The 19,978-nt window shown below is 33.3% G+C and overlaps 1 protein-coding gene across 1 annotated transcript in view; it reads right to left on the minus strand.

Moving 5' to 3' along the window:
• Gnat3 (G protein subunit alpha transducin 3) overlaps positions 1-19,978 on the minus strand; it is a 40,120-nt gene that overhangs the window by 6,225 nt on the left and 13,917 nt on the right. Inside the window, exons 3-7 of the mRNA XM_069997264.1 lie at positions 18,657-18,798; positions 13,609-13,766; positions 8,455-8,583; positions 498-627; positions 178-331 (exon numbers count right to left, since the gene is read on the minus strand). Of these exons, the coding sequence (XP_069853365.1) occupies positions 178-331; positions 498-627; positions 8,455-8,583; positions 13,609-13,766; positions 18,657-18,798 (713 nt within the window). The remainder of the gene's footprint in view (positions 1-177; positions 332-497; positions 628-8,454; positions 8,584-13,608; positions 13,767-18,656; positions 18,799-19,978) is intronic.

The following is a 19,978-nucleotide window of genomic DNA, read 5'->3' on the forward strand; positions in this document are numbered from 1 at the left end:
TTCCAGTTTGTACACTGAGGTTTACTTTAATGTAGATAGAATAGAGAAGAATTGTATTTGTAATATTCTCATCTGCTTGAATTATATGCACAACTCAAGTTGATTATATTCCTCATTATCTTTTGGATCCAGATTTATGCCTTGAAACATCTTATTACTACATAACTAAAGTCTTACCAGTGTATTCTGGAAAGCAGATGCTGAGATGTACCTTGGCTACCTTCTCTTGGAAGAGATCTTTTTTATTAAGAAAAAGGACAATGGAGGTGCTTGCAAAATACTTGTGATTGCAGATACTGTTGAACAGGTGAAGACTTTCATGCATCCGGTTCTGTTAGGTATAAAAGAGGAGAGTGTTTAGGATCATTGTGCAGTGTGAGAGTTAAACATGTGATCTAAAAATGATATCCAGCTCAGCACGGCCTTCAGTGATGTGGGAAATGTGCTAATTCTATTGGACAGTATAGACCTGGGCCTGGTTTACCTTTCACACTTACCACTTCTTCATCTTCTACTAGGACCATGTCATAGGCACTAAGCGCTGCACAGAATATAATGCACGTCACTCCTTCAAAGCAGTGAATCCATTTCTTTCTCTCTGATCTCTGTCCACCTACATCAAACATTCTTCAAAAAACATCAAATGAATAATGAATCCTCTTAGATTTACATAAAGGTTAATAGAGTTAAAAAGTGAATGTGACAATATATTTTAAATGTATTCTTTTGATTTTGATGATTATTGAATCAACTTTATTTGATTACCTTGCAACTCAAGCACTACAGAAAAAAATGTAAATTCATCCCCTCCTCTTTTTGATTTAAAAATAGTAGGAAAAAAATAGTTCCCACTCTGAGTTTGTATAACTGGAAATTTTTTAAAATGAGTTTGATTTTTTAAAAAAATTAGCTTTAGGAGACTTTCATGAAAGCTTATCTGTACTAACATTTATTGTAGGAAACTAAAAGAAGACTAGAAGCTTCTCCTGTCATAACAACATGTTTATTGCCTGATCTATCATCCTACATTGATTTGTTTATTCAAATTATTACTGTTTGTACTCTACATACTACACACAATAAAAGATCTTAGAGTGAATGGAAAGATGCAATCACTATCCTTATCAAAGAACTTATTGGCCAGTAAGCAGATGGTTATAATATTATATAGAGAAATACTGTGATATACAAACAAACCTCAACACTCAGGAGGATTGAAGTAAACCTGGGGATCACCAAAACTCACAAGGGATGTTGATAACTTGTTGTTGGCCTAGTTTTTGTAATTAGGCGAAAGTAACCATTGTCGTAAAAGTAATCAATAGGTTTCTTAGAGTTATTATCAATCCCTTCCTTTCTCTTTTCCCAGATACTACTAACCCCAAATGCAATCTTAAATCATTCATATCTTTCCAACTTTTCTCTCTCAACACCAGTATCTCTAGATCCAGAGTAAAAGCATCCTCTTTTCTCTGTTTAATATTAAAGACACAAAATACATTCTTAGGGCACCTAAGCTTCTGTTTTAATGTTTTTAATGTAATGTTTAAATGAATTTTATGAATTCCTTATTATGGCACTTTCCTGTCAGACAAATCACAGATTGGTGATCACTTATATGACTGCTATTGTTCCGATTCCTCCCTACCTTGCCATGCTCATTTTCTTTATCTTTTCTTCAATGTAGTCTAATCAAAAGGCTGTTTTTTTTTAGTTCTTACTGTAAATGTAATATCTTTCTGTCACAAGAATTTTGCACAAGCATCTTCTTTTCTAGGGACGCAGATTTGTTTCTTTGTCAACTTTCAACCCTTAATAAAAATAGTTTTCTACAGAAGTTTTATTATGAAATACTTTGGCTTAGATCTGGTGAATACTTCTCCAACTAGTCATGGTAGTGGTGACTTAGAGAATTTCTTCCAAGGCTGGTCTTTTCTTTGTGGATAGTATTTGGATAGTATTTGGTTTAATAAATCTTTTTCCTCCAGAGATCTCTTGGTATCAATAATTTTCATTTTGCAGCACCAATGCAGAATTATGCTAGTTAATAGTAAATTAAGACAATATGCTCACAATATTGCTAAGAGTTTAATAGTTACATTTCAATTGGTTAACTTAAATGCAAATTTTAAACTGCAGTTTCATACTTATAACCTAAAAGAAAGGGTCAGAAATTGAAATTTATCACAAATTTAATTTATACCTACCAGTTAGCATTTTTAAGAAAACAAGGACAAAATATGCATATTTGACATTTATATTTTTAGTAAGAGCACAATTTTCTATGAAATCAGTCTTTTTTGTATTTTATTTTTTTAGTTTATTCAAAATACCTTAACTTGTGAGGCAAAAGGAAAAATTCAGGTCATCACTCATTTCTCCTTTAAATTCTCATATTACTAATTACAGTAGATTGATTTTAATACTTTATGAGGTCACTATTTTCTAGGACTATAAACATTACACTTCATTTAAACTTCATTTAAATTTCACTATGAGTTTTGAAAGTGGATGTAATCATTTTTCTTATTGTTCAGATTGTTCAGATGAGCTCATAAGCAACTCAATCAAGCCTTCTTTACTCAATTAACATTTTTGGAGATTGTTAAGTTCTAGACACTAACTGGTTCTCTGAACACCATTGTTATATTGTGTGTCACTGGCTCCTGATAAATAAATCTATTTACTTAGACCAGAGGATTCAACTAGTAACAGTGCTTATCGTTAGCTCAGGAACCTTCATCAGTGGACTGAAATTATCTTTACTAAAAGTCCACCCTTTATTTTCAGGATGTGCAGTTTTTCTGTGGGTTGTAATATCTTGGTGGGCAAAAATGTAAAACTCTTTTTTTCTCTCTTTTAATGAAGATAGGATAGAGCTTCTGGATTTCAGCTGACTTTTGTCCTGATAATATTTCTTTGTGCCATATGGGAAAATACTACTCTACCCACTTTACAGATGAAGAAACTGAGTCACTGAGAAGTTAAGTGGTTTGTTTGAACATTCACAGTGAATAAGGCATGCAGCTCACAAATATAACCCTTGGACTCATTTTCTATCAGTATAATTATGGTATCCAATAAAATATCTTAATGAGCTTAGCTTTCTTTCTAGAGCAAAGATGACTCAGTCTTTACTCAGACTGATAAAATGGCTTCTGAAACTCTATCCTAGCATGAATGGTTACAATTTCCTCATTTATGTCTTACCTTATAAGCAACATTTTGTTTTGTACAGAGTGATGTAAGAGACAAAGGTCCAGGGAACACAGAACATTTTGCTTATGTCATTTGTTATTAGTGAGCTTAAAGGCCCATTGCCAAATGAGAGCAAGAGCCAGACATTTGCTTCCCTGTTGATGCTCCTAGAAATCATTTTATTCCTAAGAAAAGTTAGATGGAAAAGATAGATGAAGTAATTTATTTTTTATATGGAAGTGTGTATAGTAATTAATTTTTCATTTACAAAGTGAAATTGGAAAGTTTTATATATGTACATATATTGATATATATATATACATATATGTAGATACATAGGTACATCTAGATATAATGTCTATGTCTATCTATCTATCAATCTATCTATCTATCTATCTATCTATCTATCTTTCTATATATTATGACAGTTTCAGTTTTTCCTCTCAATTTGAATTTAGGCCTACTTTATGTAAATTTCTATGAACTATAAAAAACAATATTCAGACTTCAAAAGTGGAGTGTTTACTTCTATATATGATTGCAGAAGCATTCTTATAAAATCATTATCATTATTTGAACAATAAAATTAAAATCTGAAGAGAATATATATTTGCTGCCTGAATCCTTATAGTAATCAACTATAAAGGCTAATTATTGATAACACAAGACATCCCTGACTATTCTCTAAATAAAGATTTGAGATTGTTGAATGAAACTCACAAAACTTGTTTTGGGAAATTTTTTTGTTTTACTTAGTTATTTTTTGGGGGGAAGAAGGGAAGTAAAGTTTACTTTTATCTGTTATATAAACTAACAAATTTTGATTTTGAAAGCAAAATATTAATTTTCAATGACAGAATATGATATAGCTCAAAATATAGGCCAGAATTTTAAGTGATAGCAGAATATTGATTATAGCTAAATTACCCATGATATTAATATAGGACAAGCTATTAGTTATAGGACCTTAGATTAAATAGAAGACTAAACAGTTGTGTTTATAGTACTATAAGCAGTTGGAAAGCTGTTGAGTTTTTATGGGTTTTATGGCTATTTGAGAGTAGCTTTCTTATACTTTATACTAGAAGGGATTATTATGAAATAATATGTCTATTATAACTGCTCCACAATCATTGTGATAGCTACAAGTCAACAGTGATTTCCAGCTAGCTTCTGTCAGCTATCTTTGCTTAACCTATGTGTGACCATCCAAAAAACCACCATTTCTAAAATTTTCTATGTATTTAACCACATATAAAAGAAGACATGATCTGAATAGCGATTTCCTTCATACTGTTCTTTTGATAAGATTTATTCAAAATGTTAAACTGCATCAGAGTTGGAATAATTTGTTAAGGTGGCTACAAAGGAGAGGACCAACTGGTAGACCTGAGTCATTCCTACATAGCCCAGTCACAGTGCCTGATTAAATCATTCTCTTGTGCCCAGTTATAAAAACATTGAAGAATAGCTACTTATAGAAACCTACAATACTAATAGAGGTCTAATCCCTTAAAGACTTAGGATTTTAACATGAATCATGAAGATTAATAACCACAAAGGATCTAGTGTCTTTAAATCTCCATATTTGTTAATATTATTTTACCCTTACTTACTTTATACTGAATATTTGTATGCATAAATTTGCAATTAAATACTACTAGGCAATTCTCCAAACTATTCTGTTCATAAAAATATCATGACTATATACATAATATAATCATAACCAAACCTAGAATAACTATATTGTGTACAAGCATTATTATTCTAAAAGAATCTGAAAAAGAATAATATCTAACAAGAGAGATAGCTACTGGGTAGATCTAACCACCAGTCTTCTTCTAAGCACAAATGAATGTAGTAAAGATAATTCAATTTCAGTTTCAAGAAAACTTTCATTTATTTCATATCACAGATATGCTGCTCAAACATTCTTGAAACCAGTCATGCTAAATTTACAAAATTGGAAGGTCTTTGTTGTAGTAAGGGCTGACCTTTGCTTTTTCACTCCTAAATAATTTAAAGTACATTCATTTCTGTCTTTTAATATGAAACATTTAAGGAAAAGTTACTTTGACAAATCCTTGTAGATATATTTCTGAGTTATTTGTTCTGAGGAATTGTTCTTTAACAAAAAAGGCTTCTATTTTCATTGCACTTTCCACTTACATAGTACTTTAAACATTTCTAAAAACAATTTATCATTTTGACAGGTGCAGGTATGGTTTGATAAGAATGCTATAATTTGTTTTATCAGTTTGACAGTTGGAGTTTTAGTTTGATAAGAATCCTAAAGTAGTTTTCATTCAATGGAATGATACACTGGAGATGATGAATTACATCAGGAGAGAATTTTCCACTTTGGTGTTCCTATTTAAAATTCTAGTATTCTGTAATTTAATATGCAAATTAAGTCTTCAGTTTTAAATAGTCATAGGATGATTTGTACTATATGAATACATCAGTGCTAATGCAATATAGTTTAACATCTGGGAAACTGCTGAAATGAGGTTGTTAGGCTCATTATTTTTGCACTTCATATTTTGAAGTATAAAAATTTCTACTACCAAAGTCTACACACATTTGCACAATTCTTTAGCACCTAAAAGGGAGATGATTCAACTGTGAGAATTTACTAGATGATTAACATGACTCAGTTGTTAAGACTAAACTTTAAAAATGGTTTACAATGACTAATCATTCCTTAAGGAAAAAATTAAAAATACTTTTATTTTATGTTGGAGGCTGTTATTTTGTCTTCTCTTCCACTTCTCACTGATAGGAATCACAAATGACCAACAACCTTGGAAGGAACACTTGCTCTATAGTAAAACAATGACTTCTCCTAAAATTATCTGCTAACCTATCAGTGTAAAGAATGGGTTTGGAAGATAGAAAGATGTACACATTGATCTTAAGACTGGCAGTGCACTATAAGAACATGGCAAAACTTCCAACTCATTTTAACCTCCATTTCTTCCACCTTTATTTTACATAATGTAACTATACCAAGCTTATCATACTCCATGAAGGTGTGGAACTCAGAGGGCTTGATATGGTTATTCATTCAGCAAAAACTGATTACGCAATGTTTTCCTCTTCGTAACTGCTGAGTAAAGCCTTAAGAGACATGCCCCCTTGGCCTCTCAGATTCAGCATATATGTGGAAGAAACAGAAATAAAAGAAGAAATGAATAAAGCACAAAACAATCTCATATATAAGGCTATTACACTGAAGGGATAGTGTGTTGTATAAATGATGGAATGGATGTTGTTCTGACAAGAATAGTTGTTCCCAACTTTGCCTTTAGTACTATAATATATGTTGAAATTATCAGTGGTGGGGTATATACACCATAGAAATCATCAAGGGCTACAAACTGACGCCCATAACTAGCTCACGCCCATAACTAACTGATGCCCATACTTGTTCTCTCACTCCATTTTCCCAGAAAACCTGTTAAACATTTGGCACTGCACTGTTGCTGGGTAACAGTGGAAGAGATATGAAGGGATGGTAAACAGCATACAAGATTCCAAGAAGAGGCAACTGATTTGAGATCTCCATGATAAAAAGAAGACAGTCTTTGGGAGGCAGGATACTCTAGGCAAGGAGGATAGCAAGTACCAAGGTCCAAGCTATAAATTGGCTGTAATTCCAAGTAAGCATTCCTGAGAAGGTACTCAGTAATAGGGGCAGCAACCAGGATTGTGGGCTTTCAAATATTCCATAGGTGATGTTGCTATGTAGCTGCTTCCAGATTATCAGAACTCAGAAAAGTCCACTGCTTCTTGTGAGATAAGATGTATGAAGTAATATCACATATTGCTGGGATTTCATTTGATAAAATCTTCATGTCAAACTTGCTAAGTATGTGTTCTTTACCCCGGTGCTATTTATTGGAGGGTATGGGATTGGAATTTTGGATTGACTAGCTTCAAGACCCCTAGGATCTTCTCTGTATTTCTCTCAGAAACATGGAGAGGGGTAAAAGGAGTAAGATCATAAAGAGAATGTGTCAAAAATGCATTGTGAAGGCTACAATAGAGGGGAGAAGCAATGGGACCTGGGTTCCCGAAGGAAATTTCAACATATGAACAAAGTTTAACAATCTGAAGAAATTTGTTGACAAAGAGACACTACACCACTGTGGACCAAGAGAGAATGCCAATTTTAGCATCTTCCCTTTCTGCCCATATTTTTTCTTTGGCTATTCTTCCAGAAAACTATTGGTGGGCCTGAAATTTACTGTGAATTTTGAATACTTGACTTTTATATTCATTGAAGATAATCTTGTCTATATAACTAGATGTTACAGCTAACCAGTTTCCATCAACATTTCAAAAGCTTTTATCCTGATTAAAAAATTGTGACACCAATTACTATTCATTCATTTTACTTCATGAATGACTATAAATGATTCATATCAGCTTTTCTCTAATTTTTATATTCTTTAAAATTATTGTGTGCATAAAGGACTGTATTAATTATATTTTATTGATTTTTTATTTGTAAAGTATACAAATATAACCAAGTATTATTTTAATATTCATCTCATTTTCCATAGAAAAAACATGTTAAGCTTAATATAACTGTAAATAAATTTTTGACTTGTCTCATGAAAAAAACAGGAAACAGAAAGGTGTTACTCATCCAGTAATATATTCTAACACTATATTACTAATTTCTATTCTTGATTAAATCAGAGCGATTTTTGAGGTACAATTTCTAGGAAGGGTTTGATAATGTGATAGCCATAAAATAATGGTTCATTTTCATATCCAAAACCTACTTATAAAATATGGTTTGTTTTTCTAGTAAATAACATAGCATTCAAATAATTCTCTTTAATTATTTGCATTTTAAGCTAAGGCAACAGATTTAGTAGAAATATTTCTAGCCAATGAGAAGGAAGGGGCAAGGGATATAGGATCCCTGCCACCTGTGGCTTTAAATGTTATTTAAATATATTTCTTTTTTAAAAAATCTAAAAGGCAATTTTGTCAGTTTTAAATATGAGGAAAAGAGAACTTCACTCCCATCTAGTCATTACCGAATCACCGCAGGCTGAAAGGAAGGGTGAACTCTGAATGAGACTCAGGACAAGTAGTGCGTGTGGACAGCAGGAATAAAGGTGCTTTGAGAAATCAGCAAGTCCAGATTCACTGCAACTGACCCTGGCATAGAACTTCTCAGAAAGAAACATTGAGCTAATGCACATTCTCTCCACCCTTCAGAGCTGTATTTTTTCATACCTGAAGTTCAAGTCTTTGAAGGAGAATTGCGTTTCAATGATTCCTGTTGTTTTCACTCGAGAATGTAGAACATCTTGCTCATTTGGCACATACTCACAAGCTGTTATTCTATCTAAATCATTAAGGTAGCTAATAAAAATGAAAACAGAAATAGAATTGTTAGCAAATATTTATATACTTCATGACACATGAAAGACACACCAGGAATCAACATAAGTGAACTTTAGAGTCCATTAAAAATAATAAACTTCAGTGTGCTGCCTATCAGATTACAAGGTAGGATGATATAGGGCTGCAGATCTGGGGTGTGGCACAAGCTTAACATCTGGGTCCTCTGCTCAAGGAAGCCAACTCCTCACTGGTCAACCTACACTTTATGAAGTATGTATGATAATTCTGCTGATGAGAGATGGGAGGATGAAAGAAAATTGCTTTTTCAAGGCCTTTTAAATATGTTTGTATATTTTGAGGCAAGCATTGTAACACTTGCAATAACGTCGTAGACTTGCCTCAGTATTCTGTGGTTTGTATTTGGGCCCTTTATTCTTCTAGGCATTTATTATTAGTAATACTGAGTGAGGATCAAGCTCAGGGCCTCAGGCTTGCTACCCAGGCATTTAGCCACTTGAATGATGCCTCCGGCACCTTTTTGCTTTTAGTTAATTTTCAAATAGGAGTTTCAATGTTTTGTTTAGTCTGGCCTGAATCATGATTCCTCACCCCCTAGGTCTCTCACTTGGATGATCAGTGTGCATCATGATTCACTGCCAATAGGCACAGAGGATTTTTACAAGTGATTGGTTTTAGTGTTGTTATTTGAAGGTTGTTTGTGATATTTTGCATGAAATTCCTAGTTTAGAATTCACCTTTTTACAGCAATTGCCCTAATGAATTCTAAAAAGCTTAGTAAAAGAAGTATATGTGAGAGCAGGGATTATATCGTGGGGGAGGGACATACAAAACAACAAAGAAATCCTTTTATAAATATGGTAGAAACAATCGCATGAAAGGAAAAACATTTCAATACTTATCTTGGGGTTCATTTCACCTAACACCAACTTGGGGTGGAGGAAGGGGAGATAGGAAGGGATGGGAAGGGGAAACAAAGGAGGAGGCAACAATGCTTGATAAGAAATGTACTCATTATCTTGCCCATGTAATTGTAACCCCTCTATATGGTCTTTTCACATTAAAATAAGAAGCAGAAGAAAGAAAGAAAGAAAAGAAGAAAAAGAAAGAAAGAAAGAAAGAAAGAAAGAAAGAAAGAAAGAAAGAAAGAAAGAAAGAAAGAAAGAAAGAAAGAAAGAAAGAAAGTATATGTGATTCTCATGCTGGTCCACATTCAAACTAACTCATGAAATTGCTGACCTATAACTGCTTCAATACTTTTGGGGACAAGAAGCTGAATTTATATTTGCCCCTAGGGCCCACTATTTTCATTTCCACTAGTTCAGTGGGTGCTTTTAATCTGAGTCTCTACTCTGTTTAAACTCAATACTATGTCTTCTGTACCCAACAGTGTCCAGTTAGTAGTGATGATGGGCCAGGATAGGTTTGATTAAGGTCTACAGTTTATGTATGCGTTAGGATTAGAAGAAGGAAACTACTCTGAAATTTTCATCCCTGAAACCAAATAAGTCTATATATCGTAACTAAGTGCTTTGCTGCTTTTTGTTTGTTTGTTTTTTGAAACCCACTGTTTCAGATGTTCAGTCCTAATTAGGGCCATTAGTACTGTGGCTGTTTCTATGAAATTTTTGCGTACAAGTAATAATAACTCAATAATGCTTTGTGTTTGGTATTGATGGTACTAGTGTTTGAATTTGCGATTTGTGCTTACCAGTTAGGTGCTTCATAACATAAGCCATGTCTCAAGTTCAAGCTCTTACCTGAATATTTGCTGACAGATTTGTCTAATACTTTAACCAAGATTATCGATAGGGCTTAATGAAAGGGGAAAAACTTAACCATAAATTTCATTGAGAAGGAAATTGACAGGCAGAGTTCCACTGAATATTAGAAATTGTTATGAAGTTGGGATTATTTAGGGGTGTTTGGACAAATTGTTTTGTCAATGTATGTGAAAATGTAAGAATGAAACCCTTCTCTGTATTACTAATACAAGCTAACAAAAGTTGAGTGATAAGTCAAGATATAAATATATCAACAATATGTTGTTAACTTTTACCTATGTTTGAAACCTACATTTTATCTGGAGAAGTAAAAGTCTGTGTGAATGTTCTATTGATTAATCTCCATCTGTGATAGTGTATTATTGGTTGGTCACTCCAGTCTTGGTAAACCTTAAATAAACAAACCTACCATAACAGAAACTTATTCTAATGATAGTTAAACCATTACTTGGTAAATATATATTTTTGTGCCTTTATATTTGCATGTGCAAATGATTTTAGACAAAGCCGAGACATTAGCAGACTGCCAATTTTGCATTTAAAATGTGTATTTTAATAAGCAAATATGGGATTTGGGTGTTCAAGCATGTATGTAAAGCTTAGATCAAATAGGCCCTTAGTATATGTGCCCCAAATCCCTAAAAAAATTGATTCTTCTTTCATCATGTAAAACATTTTTTTTTCCTGGTAAGTATATGTTAATTCCTCAAGCATGTGGGATTGCATAGCACATTAGCTGGCCCCAATCACTAAAAATGCAATCTTAACAACTCTCTTTCTTGCTTACTATTGTCAGGTCTCTTTTTTCTTTTCTTTCTCTCTTTTTTCCTTCCTTCCTTCCTTCCTTCCTTCCTTCCTTCCTTCCTTCTTTTCTTTCTTTCTTTCTTTCTTTCTTTCTTTCTTTCTTTCTTTCTTTCTTTCTTTCTTTCTTTCTTTCTTTCTTCTTTCTTTCTTTCTTTCCTTCTTTTGAGGAACTGGTGAGAATGCCATATTGCAAGTCCCATGCTTTCTTTTACTCTAATTACATTCTTCCCTTTGTTAGTCTCAGCAAAAGAATGTCTAGATTTGAGATCTAATACCTTATTTGCACATGCATGCACACACACACACACACACACACACACACACATATACGTACATACATAAAGGAAAGAAATGTGAGCAACCTTGATCTACTTAGAACATATGAATTAAACATGCAGTATATTAATCTCATTATACATTGAATCTGTTATATATTAAAGTTTACAATGAGAATTGTAAACTTTGGAAGAAAGAAGCTTTGGGCTTATATATAAAGTATTTCTGAGACATAGAAAATACCTTTCCCATTTTCCTTGTTGTTTTATTTTAATTTGTAAAATCAAAAATTGTTACAATATGGACAACATCCATAAAACCAATACAAATCAACATAGTTTAATCATATCTAATTTGAAGAAAACATAAATGCTCTTAATTAGATTGATAGTTGGGAACAAAGACATATGTTAAGTATTTAAACCAAAGAATCACTTTAAAAAGTGTGATAAAATGTCATTTCACTAACCTAATTATGTGAGTGGCAAATAAGTTGCCAACAAGTGTTTTACTACTGAAGCACAAATAATTTCATAAACACAATAAATGATAACATAATTATATTTCTTTCAATATACTAGCTATCATGATTCCAAGGGGGAATAGTATTAATAAATACTATGTGCTCTCAGTTAAATATATTAAGTATAGTTCATCATCCTTGTGTATATGGCTTTTTCTCACTCTCAGTGTAGAACTTTATTAAGCCATATTTTGTAAGATATTCTACCCAGTGTCCTTAAACACATTGTGGTTTCCATTACCAAGGAGTAACATTTGCAAGTAATGATTTACTACATGGCAGAGACTTTTACTGTTTAAGCCTGGCAGGTACTGAGGCACTGTGAAAAGCAGTTATCAAGTTTATGTTATCTCCAAATGTCACTAGGCCTCTGTCTCCTCAGAGAACTACAGGTAGCATTACCCATCAAAGCAATGTGTCTTTTGGAATTTGGGGTATAAGATAACGATGACTCTTTAGAGAATGCTCCCCACCACTGAAGTTATATAGCAATTTCTTTGTCTAACACGATTAAATCTGATAGTTTCTTTCATTTTTATATTCCTTTAATATTGTTTTTGAATGATGTGCTGTTAGCTTGTTCTTTCTAAGGCCCCTGTAAAGGAATATTTAATGCATTTTATACATTGTGTATGCACAGAGAGAAATGTGAAGTGGATAATTAGATATCTTGTGCATACATTCTTGCATATATATAATGGTGGCATAGGTTAAGAACTACCTGATAAAAGGAAATTGTGACATTAATAATGAAATTTTGCCTGGCTCTGGTGGCTCACACTTGTAATCCTAGTTACTCAGGAGGCTAAGATCTGAGGATCAAAAGTTGAAGCCAGCCTGGGCAGGAAAGTCCTTGAAGCTCATACTTCTAGTAAACTATTCAAAAAACTGGAAGTGAAGCTCAAGTAGCTCACGTGGGGAGCATTAGCCTTGAGCAAAAGAAGCTCAGAAATAGAACCCAGACCAAGGGTTCAAGCCCCAAGACTAGCACAAAAAAAACTAAAAACTAAAACTAAAAATATTGAAAATATTACTGATGAATCTACTACATCTTCTACATTCCTTTTGGCTAATGGATAATATTAGATAGATAATATTAGATAATATTAGCTGTGGAAATTCTATCATCATCCGTGTGACACCAAAGGTATTTCATAATATATGAATGTTTATGAAATCAATATATTATTTTCTTCTAGAATTTTGTACTTCATTTATCAAGCTACTGTGCTAAAGAATGCATCACTAATAACATTATTCTGGAGGATAATTTCAGTAACAGCACAGGTGATGTTGATTAAAATAGCCCCAAACCTCATTGTGCGTATCTGTACAGTGTATTAATCATTCATCTGTAACCTGTGGATAATCATTAACACCTTTTCATTAGGAAAAAAAATGATACTTTTTTTCCAGACAACTAGTTTTATGACTATATAATTTCACCATAAATTTTTCTACATCTCATTTATGACACTTTGTTTCTTCTTATTTCTCTTCAAATGCTTTTTAGTTTCTATAATTAATATGCAAAGTGATTTACTTTCCTAACTTGTGTTTAAAATACATAATATGCAGAGTTATAAAGCTGTAAAAGCCTCGTCTGAAATCAATGCCTGTGCACATGGATTCACTTACTAAGCTGCTGAGTCATTGAGCTGGTATTCTGATGCCCTTTCAAAGCAGGCCTGGATTCCTGGATCTTTCCACAGTCGTTTTATTACCTCAGCCAGTTGTGGGGTCATGTCACCATCTTCCAGTGTACTTGCCATGGCAAAAAGATGTTGTTGGTCTTCCTAGAATGATGTTTTGGTGAGAACAAAAATACAATATTTTAGTTTGACATTTTTATTAAAAATCTTACTCCTTTTGCTAATAATTCCACTTGTTTATGTTTCCAAAATGTATTAAATTGGATGCTACAAAAGTTCCTTGGAAAAGCTCACTGCTGCCTGGAAAAGTTCTTTAAAGAAGCTAGAAGCCAGGCACCTATGGCTCTAGCCTCTAATCCTAACTAGTACCTAGGAGTCTGAGATCTGAGGATTGCAGTTGGAAGCCAGCTGGGGCAGGAAAGTCCATGAGACTCTTATCTCCAATAACCTACTCAGAGAAAGCTGGAAGTAGCACTGCGGCTCAAGTGGGAGAGCTCTAACCTTGAGCAAAGAAGAGTTCAGGAACAATGCCTAGGCCCTGAGTTCAAGCCCCAAGACTGGAAAAAGAAAAAGAAAAAGAAATTAGGAGAATTAATATGTCAGATGGGCTTTTGAAGATAATATCAAAAAGGATAACAGTAACTTGGTTTGGTACAATGTGAACTCAGAGGCCTTAACTGGCATTTTCATATTTTTCAGTTTTGTCATAGCCATAGTTTTTAAAGGAAAACAAAAAGTCCAGGCAATACATTCACCTTATAATATTACATTTAAAAATACATATATGACTATTTGGTATTAAGTCTTTCTATATAAGTACCACGCACTAATCAGTTGCACCACTGGAGCTCCCAGCCTTTCTATATAGATCATATAGGTAAATAACAGTAGATATTTACAGTCCCATAAAATTTGGACTATCTAACTGCTCATTCCTGACCTCTCAAGTACAACAATAGGGCAGTAATGTAGACTGTTTAAGAAATAAAAAGAAAAGAATAGAAAAGCAAATGTTATAAAAATTCTCCTAGAATAATCTTTAGCATCATAAAGGGAGAAAGAAATAGTTTATTGAGTAAACAAACTATTTACAAAATTTATATTAGTGTTTTAACAATCAAAACTCTCATGATGAAAGTATTTTAAGGCAATAATTCGAGTTTCACAGTAATTAAATTGATTGTGATAATAGCTTAGGCAAATGGAAGATTTGGGGCTCAAGTCTTGGTTGTCAGATATCAAAGATTAGGTTCCATCTGCCTAATAACCCTTCCAGTAGATATTATCACAACAGTTCAAAAGCATGCAATAACTCACATGATCCTTACAACAACCAAGAGATAGACACTATAGTTTCTCCATTAACATGTGTGGAATCTATACCTCCCATAAGTTAATTTGCTAAATCAATAAATACAATAAGAATTAGAAGAAGACTCAACTCAAATATATTTTGTGTGATGTCAAGGTGTACAGAATGAATATATTCAGTAAGAATCTGTTGCTGTTTTAATAAAATTTGATTATTATCTAAAATTGACTCAAGGTTTATTCAATCATCTTATCCAGTTTCGCTCTGTATTTAAAACAGGAGAGAGCCATTCTATTGCTAAATAATGAAAAATCGTATTTCAATCTTTCTTTGCAGTCAAGTTTCAGTGTTGAAACCAAACTGATCAGATGAACATTGGCCCAGTGACTCAAAGTCTCAAATCAAGACTTGGCCCTATTTTCTTGTACCAACACAGACTAAAATTTTAAAATCCTTCTGTCATATTAGCTAGATGTGAGAATGAACTGCAAATCTGGTGAAATATGATCTAGTCACTTTTGCAGGCAACGACCTATTTGGCTCCTTCCACTAAGTGAGTGCCTTTTAGGACAAATGACACAAGGAAACAGCTGCTCACACAGCTTGCTCCCTGAGGGAACCAGTTATGTGTCTTCTTGGAATTTTTAAAAATCAAACTACCAAGTACTTTCCTTTCTCTTAAAATGTGCCGTTTTAAATCAAAACACACTTTATTTGTACAGGTATCATAACAGGAGTTTTACTTTATCTGTTTCAGGGATGGCAAGGTCTCCTTGAACATCCCTTCGATATGTTCCTATTAGGTTGATTTCTGTCTCTCCAAGCCATAGACTTTTTAAATGGCTGCCTTGATAGAACAAGTCCAGAGAGATTTTTCTTTGTTGGCTGTATATTATAAGCATGCAGGGTTCTATTACAATGCAGCCATGCCAAAATCCCTCTCCAAACAAAATATTAGAATCTTCAAGTGTCAGGCCTAAAATATTATTTGCTGCTGTTGTTAAAAGGAAAGTATAGCAGTTAGGAACTCCTATCAACTCCTGAGACACTTTGAGCAGAATATCTCAATAGCTATGTACATACGACCATATGAGCTGATGCTAAACAAAATATATCCAAGACATGGGCACAAGAGGTTTTTCTTTCCTGTTGGCTTTTTTAATGTACTATGTGGTTTTTTGTTTCTTTTGTATGTTCTTCCCCCTATGGTATAGCCCCTGTTATTACTGTATTTGATTTTGGTTGCCTGGTATTGTATATACATTAATTTGAAATAGGGAAGAGAAGGGGAACAACAGGAATGGTGAGACAAAGGACAAGGCGGGAATCCAAGGCAGCAGTGACATACACGAGACAATATGTTAGAAATGATCTGTACAACTTAGAGGGTTGGGGGGAGGGAAAGTAGGAGAAAAATGTGGGAAGGGATAACAAAGTTGAGAAGAAATGTACTTATTACCTTACTTATGTAAGTGTAACCCCTCCATATATCCCCGTGACAAAACATAATAATAGTAAAGAATTCCTATCAACAAGATGTGAGGATGACAGGGCTTTATCACCCCTTTGCTCCCCAGGCATGAATTGCCTGGCTTGTTCTTTAGTCAAAGGTATAGTAGTACCTGCACTTCAGTGCTAGATCCTCCAAGCAAGTTCTCAGGAATTTCTTGTTATAAAGTTGTCATTTTTTAAAGGTTGGCCTATCAATACTATTTGAATATTTAATATCTATTTTTGTTGTAAAGATACTGTACAGAGGTGTTACAGTTACATGAGTAAGGTAATGAGTGTATTTCCTATTGAGCATTGTTACCTCCTCCTTTGATTTTTTCCCCACCATCCCCTCCCTCCTCATCTCCACAACTCCTCCCTCCCCCCCCCCGAAGTTGTAAAGTTCGTTTTCAACATAGTGTTTTGTACGTCTTATTGTTACAATGGGTCAGACTGTCTCCTTATTTCAGTATTTTGTTATTTCTCTTCCCCTCCCAAATTAGAAAAATGTATATACAAGATGCAGGGCACCTGAATCAAATAAAGAACATACACCAACCTATTCCCAGCTTGATGGTGTATATATGCATTGGTATGCATTATTAAACCTGCCTCATAGTTACCATCCTAGATACTCAAGGGTCTGAGTTGGGAGGCTCAAGTTTTGAAGCCAGCCTAGGCAAGAGTTCACAAGATACATTCTCTACCAATAGTTGGGCTCATGGGTGTGTGCCTGCCATCCCAAGCTATGCAGGGGGCTAAAATTGGGTGGAGGTAAGTTCTAGGTCAATAGAGAAATTAAAGTCACTGGGATTCTATTCACAGGAGAAGCTGGGCATATGTCCTGGTAGAAAGTAAGACTTTATGTAAAAAAATAACCAATGTATGAAAAGACTGGAGGCATGAGTCAGTGATAGAGCATCTGCTCAGCAAGCTTAAGTCCCTGAGTTAATATTTACATACATATATATAGATACACTCATATCTATTAATATACACAAATATGTATATGTATGTATGTAGGTAGGTATATATAGAGAGCACTAGTCTTAATTCTGTGATTCCATAGCCCTCTGATTTTCCTGTTGTGATTCCATCCTCTCCTCTGAAGTTTCAATTCCTACCAAGTAACTGAAAATTGCTGGAGTTTTCTTTTTTAATCATTAGGCTCCCTTCTCCGCAATAACCTTCTTTAATCAGTCTAAGCACTTAACTATGCCATTCTATCCCCCTACTTCAAGTAAATAATAGGCCATTGAATAACAGTGTTCCAATACCACCTAGATTAGTTCTCCAGACAAAATGGTACTTTGAAGCTTCAAATGCACATTTGCAGTTGCTCATGTATGGTAATAGCTCATGGAATTTACACACACACACACACACACACACACACACACACACACACAGAGTTCCAAAACCAAAATAATTAGTTCTTCTCTATCCTGTCTTAGTGTTTCTTTCTTTAAATAAAGATATACAGAGCTTCACATTTAACTGGACTACCATACTGAAATAGCAGATACTTTGTCAAGATTTTTCCAACATCAGAATTTTCTTCTCTAAGCACAAATATATTTTACTAAGTCATATATACCACAAATTATTTTTCGATTTTCTTTTTCCTTTAATGATCCTTCTAATTTAATGAGAAAAGCATTAACATTTGTTTATGAAGAAACTAAAATAGAGAGAGATTAAGTAACTTGTCCAACTAATAACTAACAGTTTGTTAAATTTTCTATCAGATTTTCTTTGAATGTCAATCCATATGACAATGTGTAACTTTGGGGGGTCCTACAGTATAATTTAGCTGGCCTCAAATAAACACTTTCCTGTCGTAACATATCCTTTGTAATTTTCAATGAACATTACCAATCATGTTGTTACTGATAAACATTTTTAAATTTTTCTATAAATTAATTAGAATTGAACTAAAATAATGTATAGGTATTAAAGATTGGATTTTATTCAATAAACCCTTTTGACTTTTGTAATCATAAGCATAATTTTATTAGAATATAAGTTTTTATCCAAAGAAAAATATTTAATAAGCTTACTGTGCATAGGAAGAAATGATGTTTCTTTAGAGGAACTGAGAAATCTTATAGAGTATATGTTTGAAAAATTGTTATTCCATCTTCTTAAATTTTGGATACATATTAGGATGAAAATGCTAATTTCTCAAGTCACATCCTATGACTATTTTTTGTCATTATTTGCATACTTACTGGACTTCTGGGATTCACATAATCAATTCCAAGGGTAGACATGGCTTTCACAATGGCTAGAATGGACTGCAATGTGTTGCTGTAAACTACTGCTTTAAACTCCATGCATTCTTGCTTACTGTAACCATTCTTATGAATGATCCTGGAATTTAACAATAAAATGCTTTAATGAGTTGAGCAATTATATAAAAGTGTACATTAACAATTTACTTAAATAAATTACTGCACAGAGCCATTGAAAATAAAGTATATATAATATATGCTAAGTGTCAACACTGTTATATCTTTGAATTTTTATTATTGTCCTTTCATAAAATATTTTCTTACTGGGATGTCCAAGATAGATAGATAGATAGATAGATAGATAGATAGATAGATAGATAGATAGATAGATAGAGATAGATAGACATATACACACATATATATGCAATTTATATTTAGGAATTGTTCTAGATAAAATATTTTAAAAAAATAGATAAAAATTATAAACATTTTACTTAGAACACTACTCTTTTTTCAAGAAATATTTTTCCCAGATTTCCAGGACATAGATAAATATTAATGTCTGAAACTTGATGCTGTGTTTACAATGGGCTACCTAAAGGAAGTGAAATAATTTAGTAGAACATTAATGTCTTTCCCTATCACTTACCACAAACTAGAAAATAGGAGTGCCGGCTTTCTATTTTCAGCCTTAACAAAGGCATTTTTTTAATGCAGGTAATTGCTCTCTGTTAAACCCCTGGTCATTTCTCTTAGTGTGTACGTGCCCTTGAGTTCTCAGAGCTGCACTGCCTAGACGTTTTATTTGGCTGAACTCTCCTCTTCCTTCCACTCATTCAGCCAAAAGTCAAAGTTTTAATAGTTGACAAATAATAGCTTAAAATATAGTTACCTATTAAAAGCTGAAATCTTTTGTAGGGCTAATTATGTAATTTGTTCCCTCTCTATTGAATAATAACTTCTTGTTCCTTTCTGAGCTTTTGTTGTTTTTAAGAGCTTTGAATTAGCATTTGGATATCATATTTGTAAACATTCTTGTTGTGTGCATATGCATGGAAGCTTTAGAATTGGGGATAAAGAGAAAATATTTTTAATATGTTTGTAGAAAATAAAGCCTTCAAATATAAGGACTTGGAATTAAAAGGAATGAGTAATGTTGCCTATTACTTGGTTAGTAATTTATTTATATTTGATTGCCAACAAATGCCGCATTTCTACTTTAGGCAAGGTCATTCTTATTGAACAGATAAACAATTTCAATAGAGCAAATAGGATAGACCATAAAGAAAGAATGTAGAAAATGCATTCAAATGATTTCA

This window comes from Dipodomys merriami, unplaced genomic scaffold (assembly GCF_024711535.1).
Source record: "Dipodomys merriami isolate MVZ:Mamm:240054 unplaced genomic scaffold, mDipMer1.0.p SCAF_5, whole genome shotgun sequence".
In the NCBI taxonomy this organism is placed as follows: domain Eukaryota; kingdom Metazoa; phylum Chordata; class Mammalia; order Rodentia; family Heteromyidae; genus Dipodomys; species Dipodomys merriami.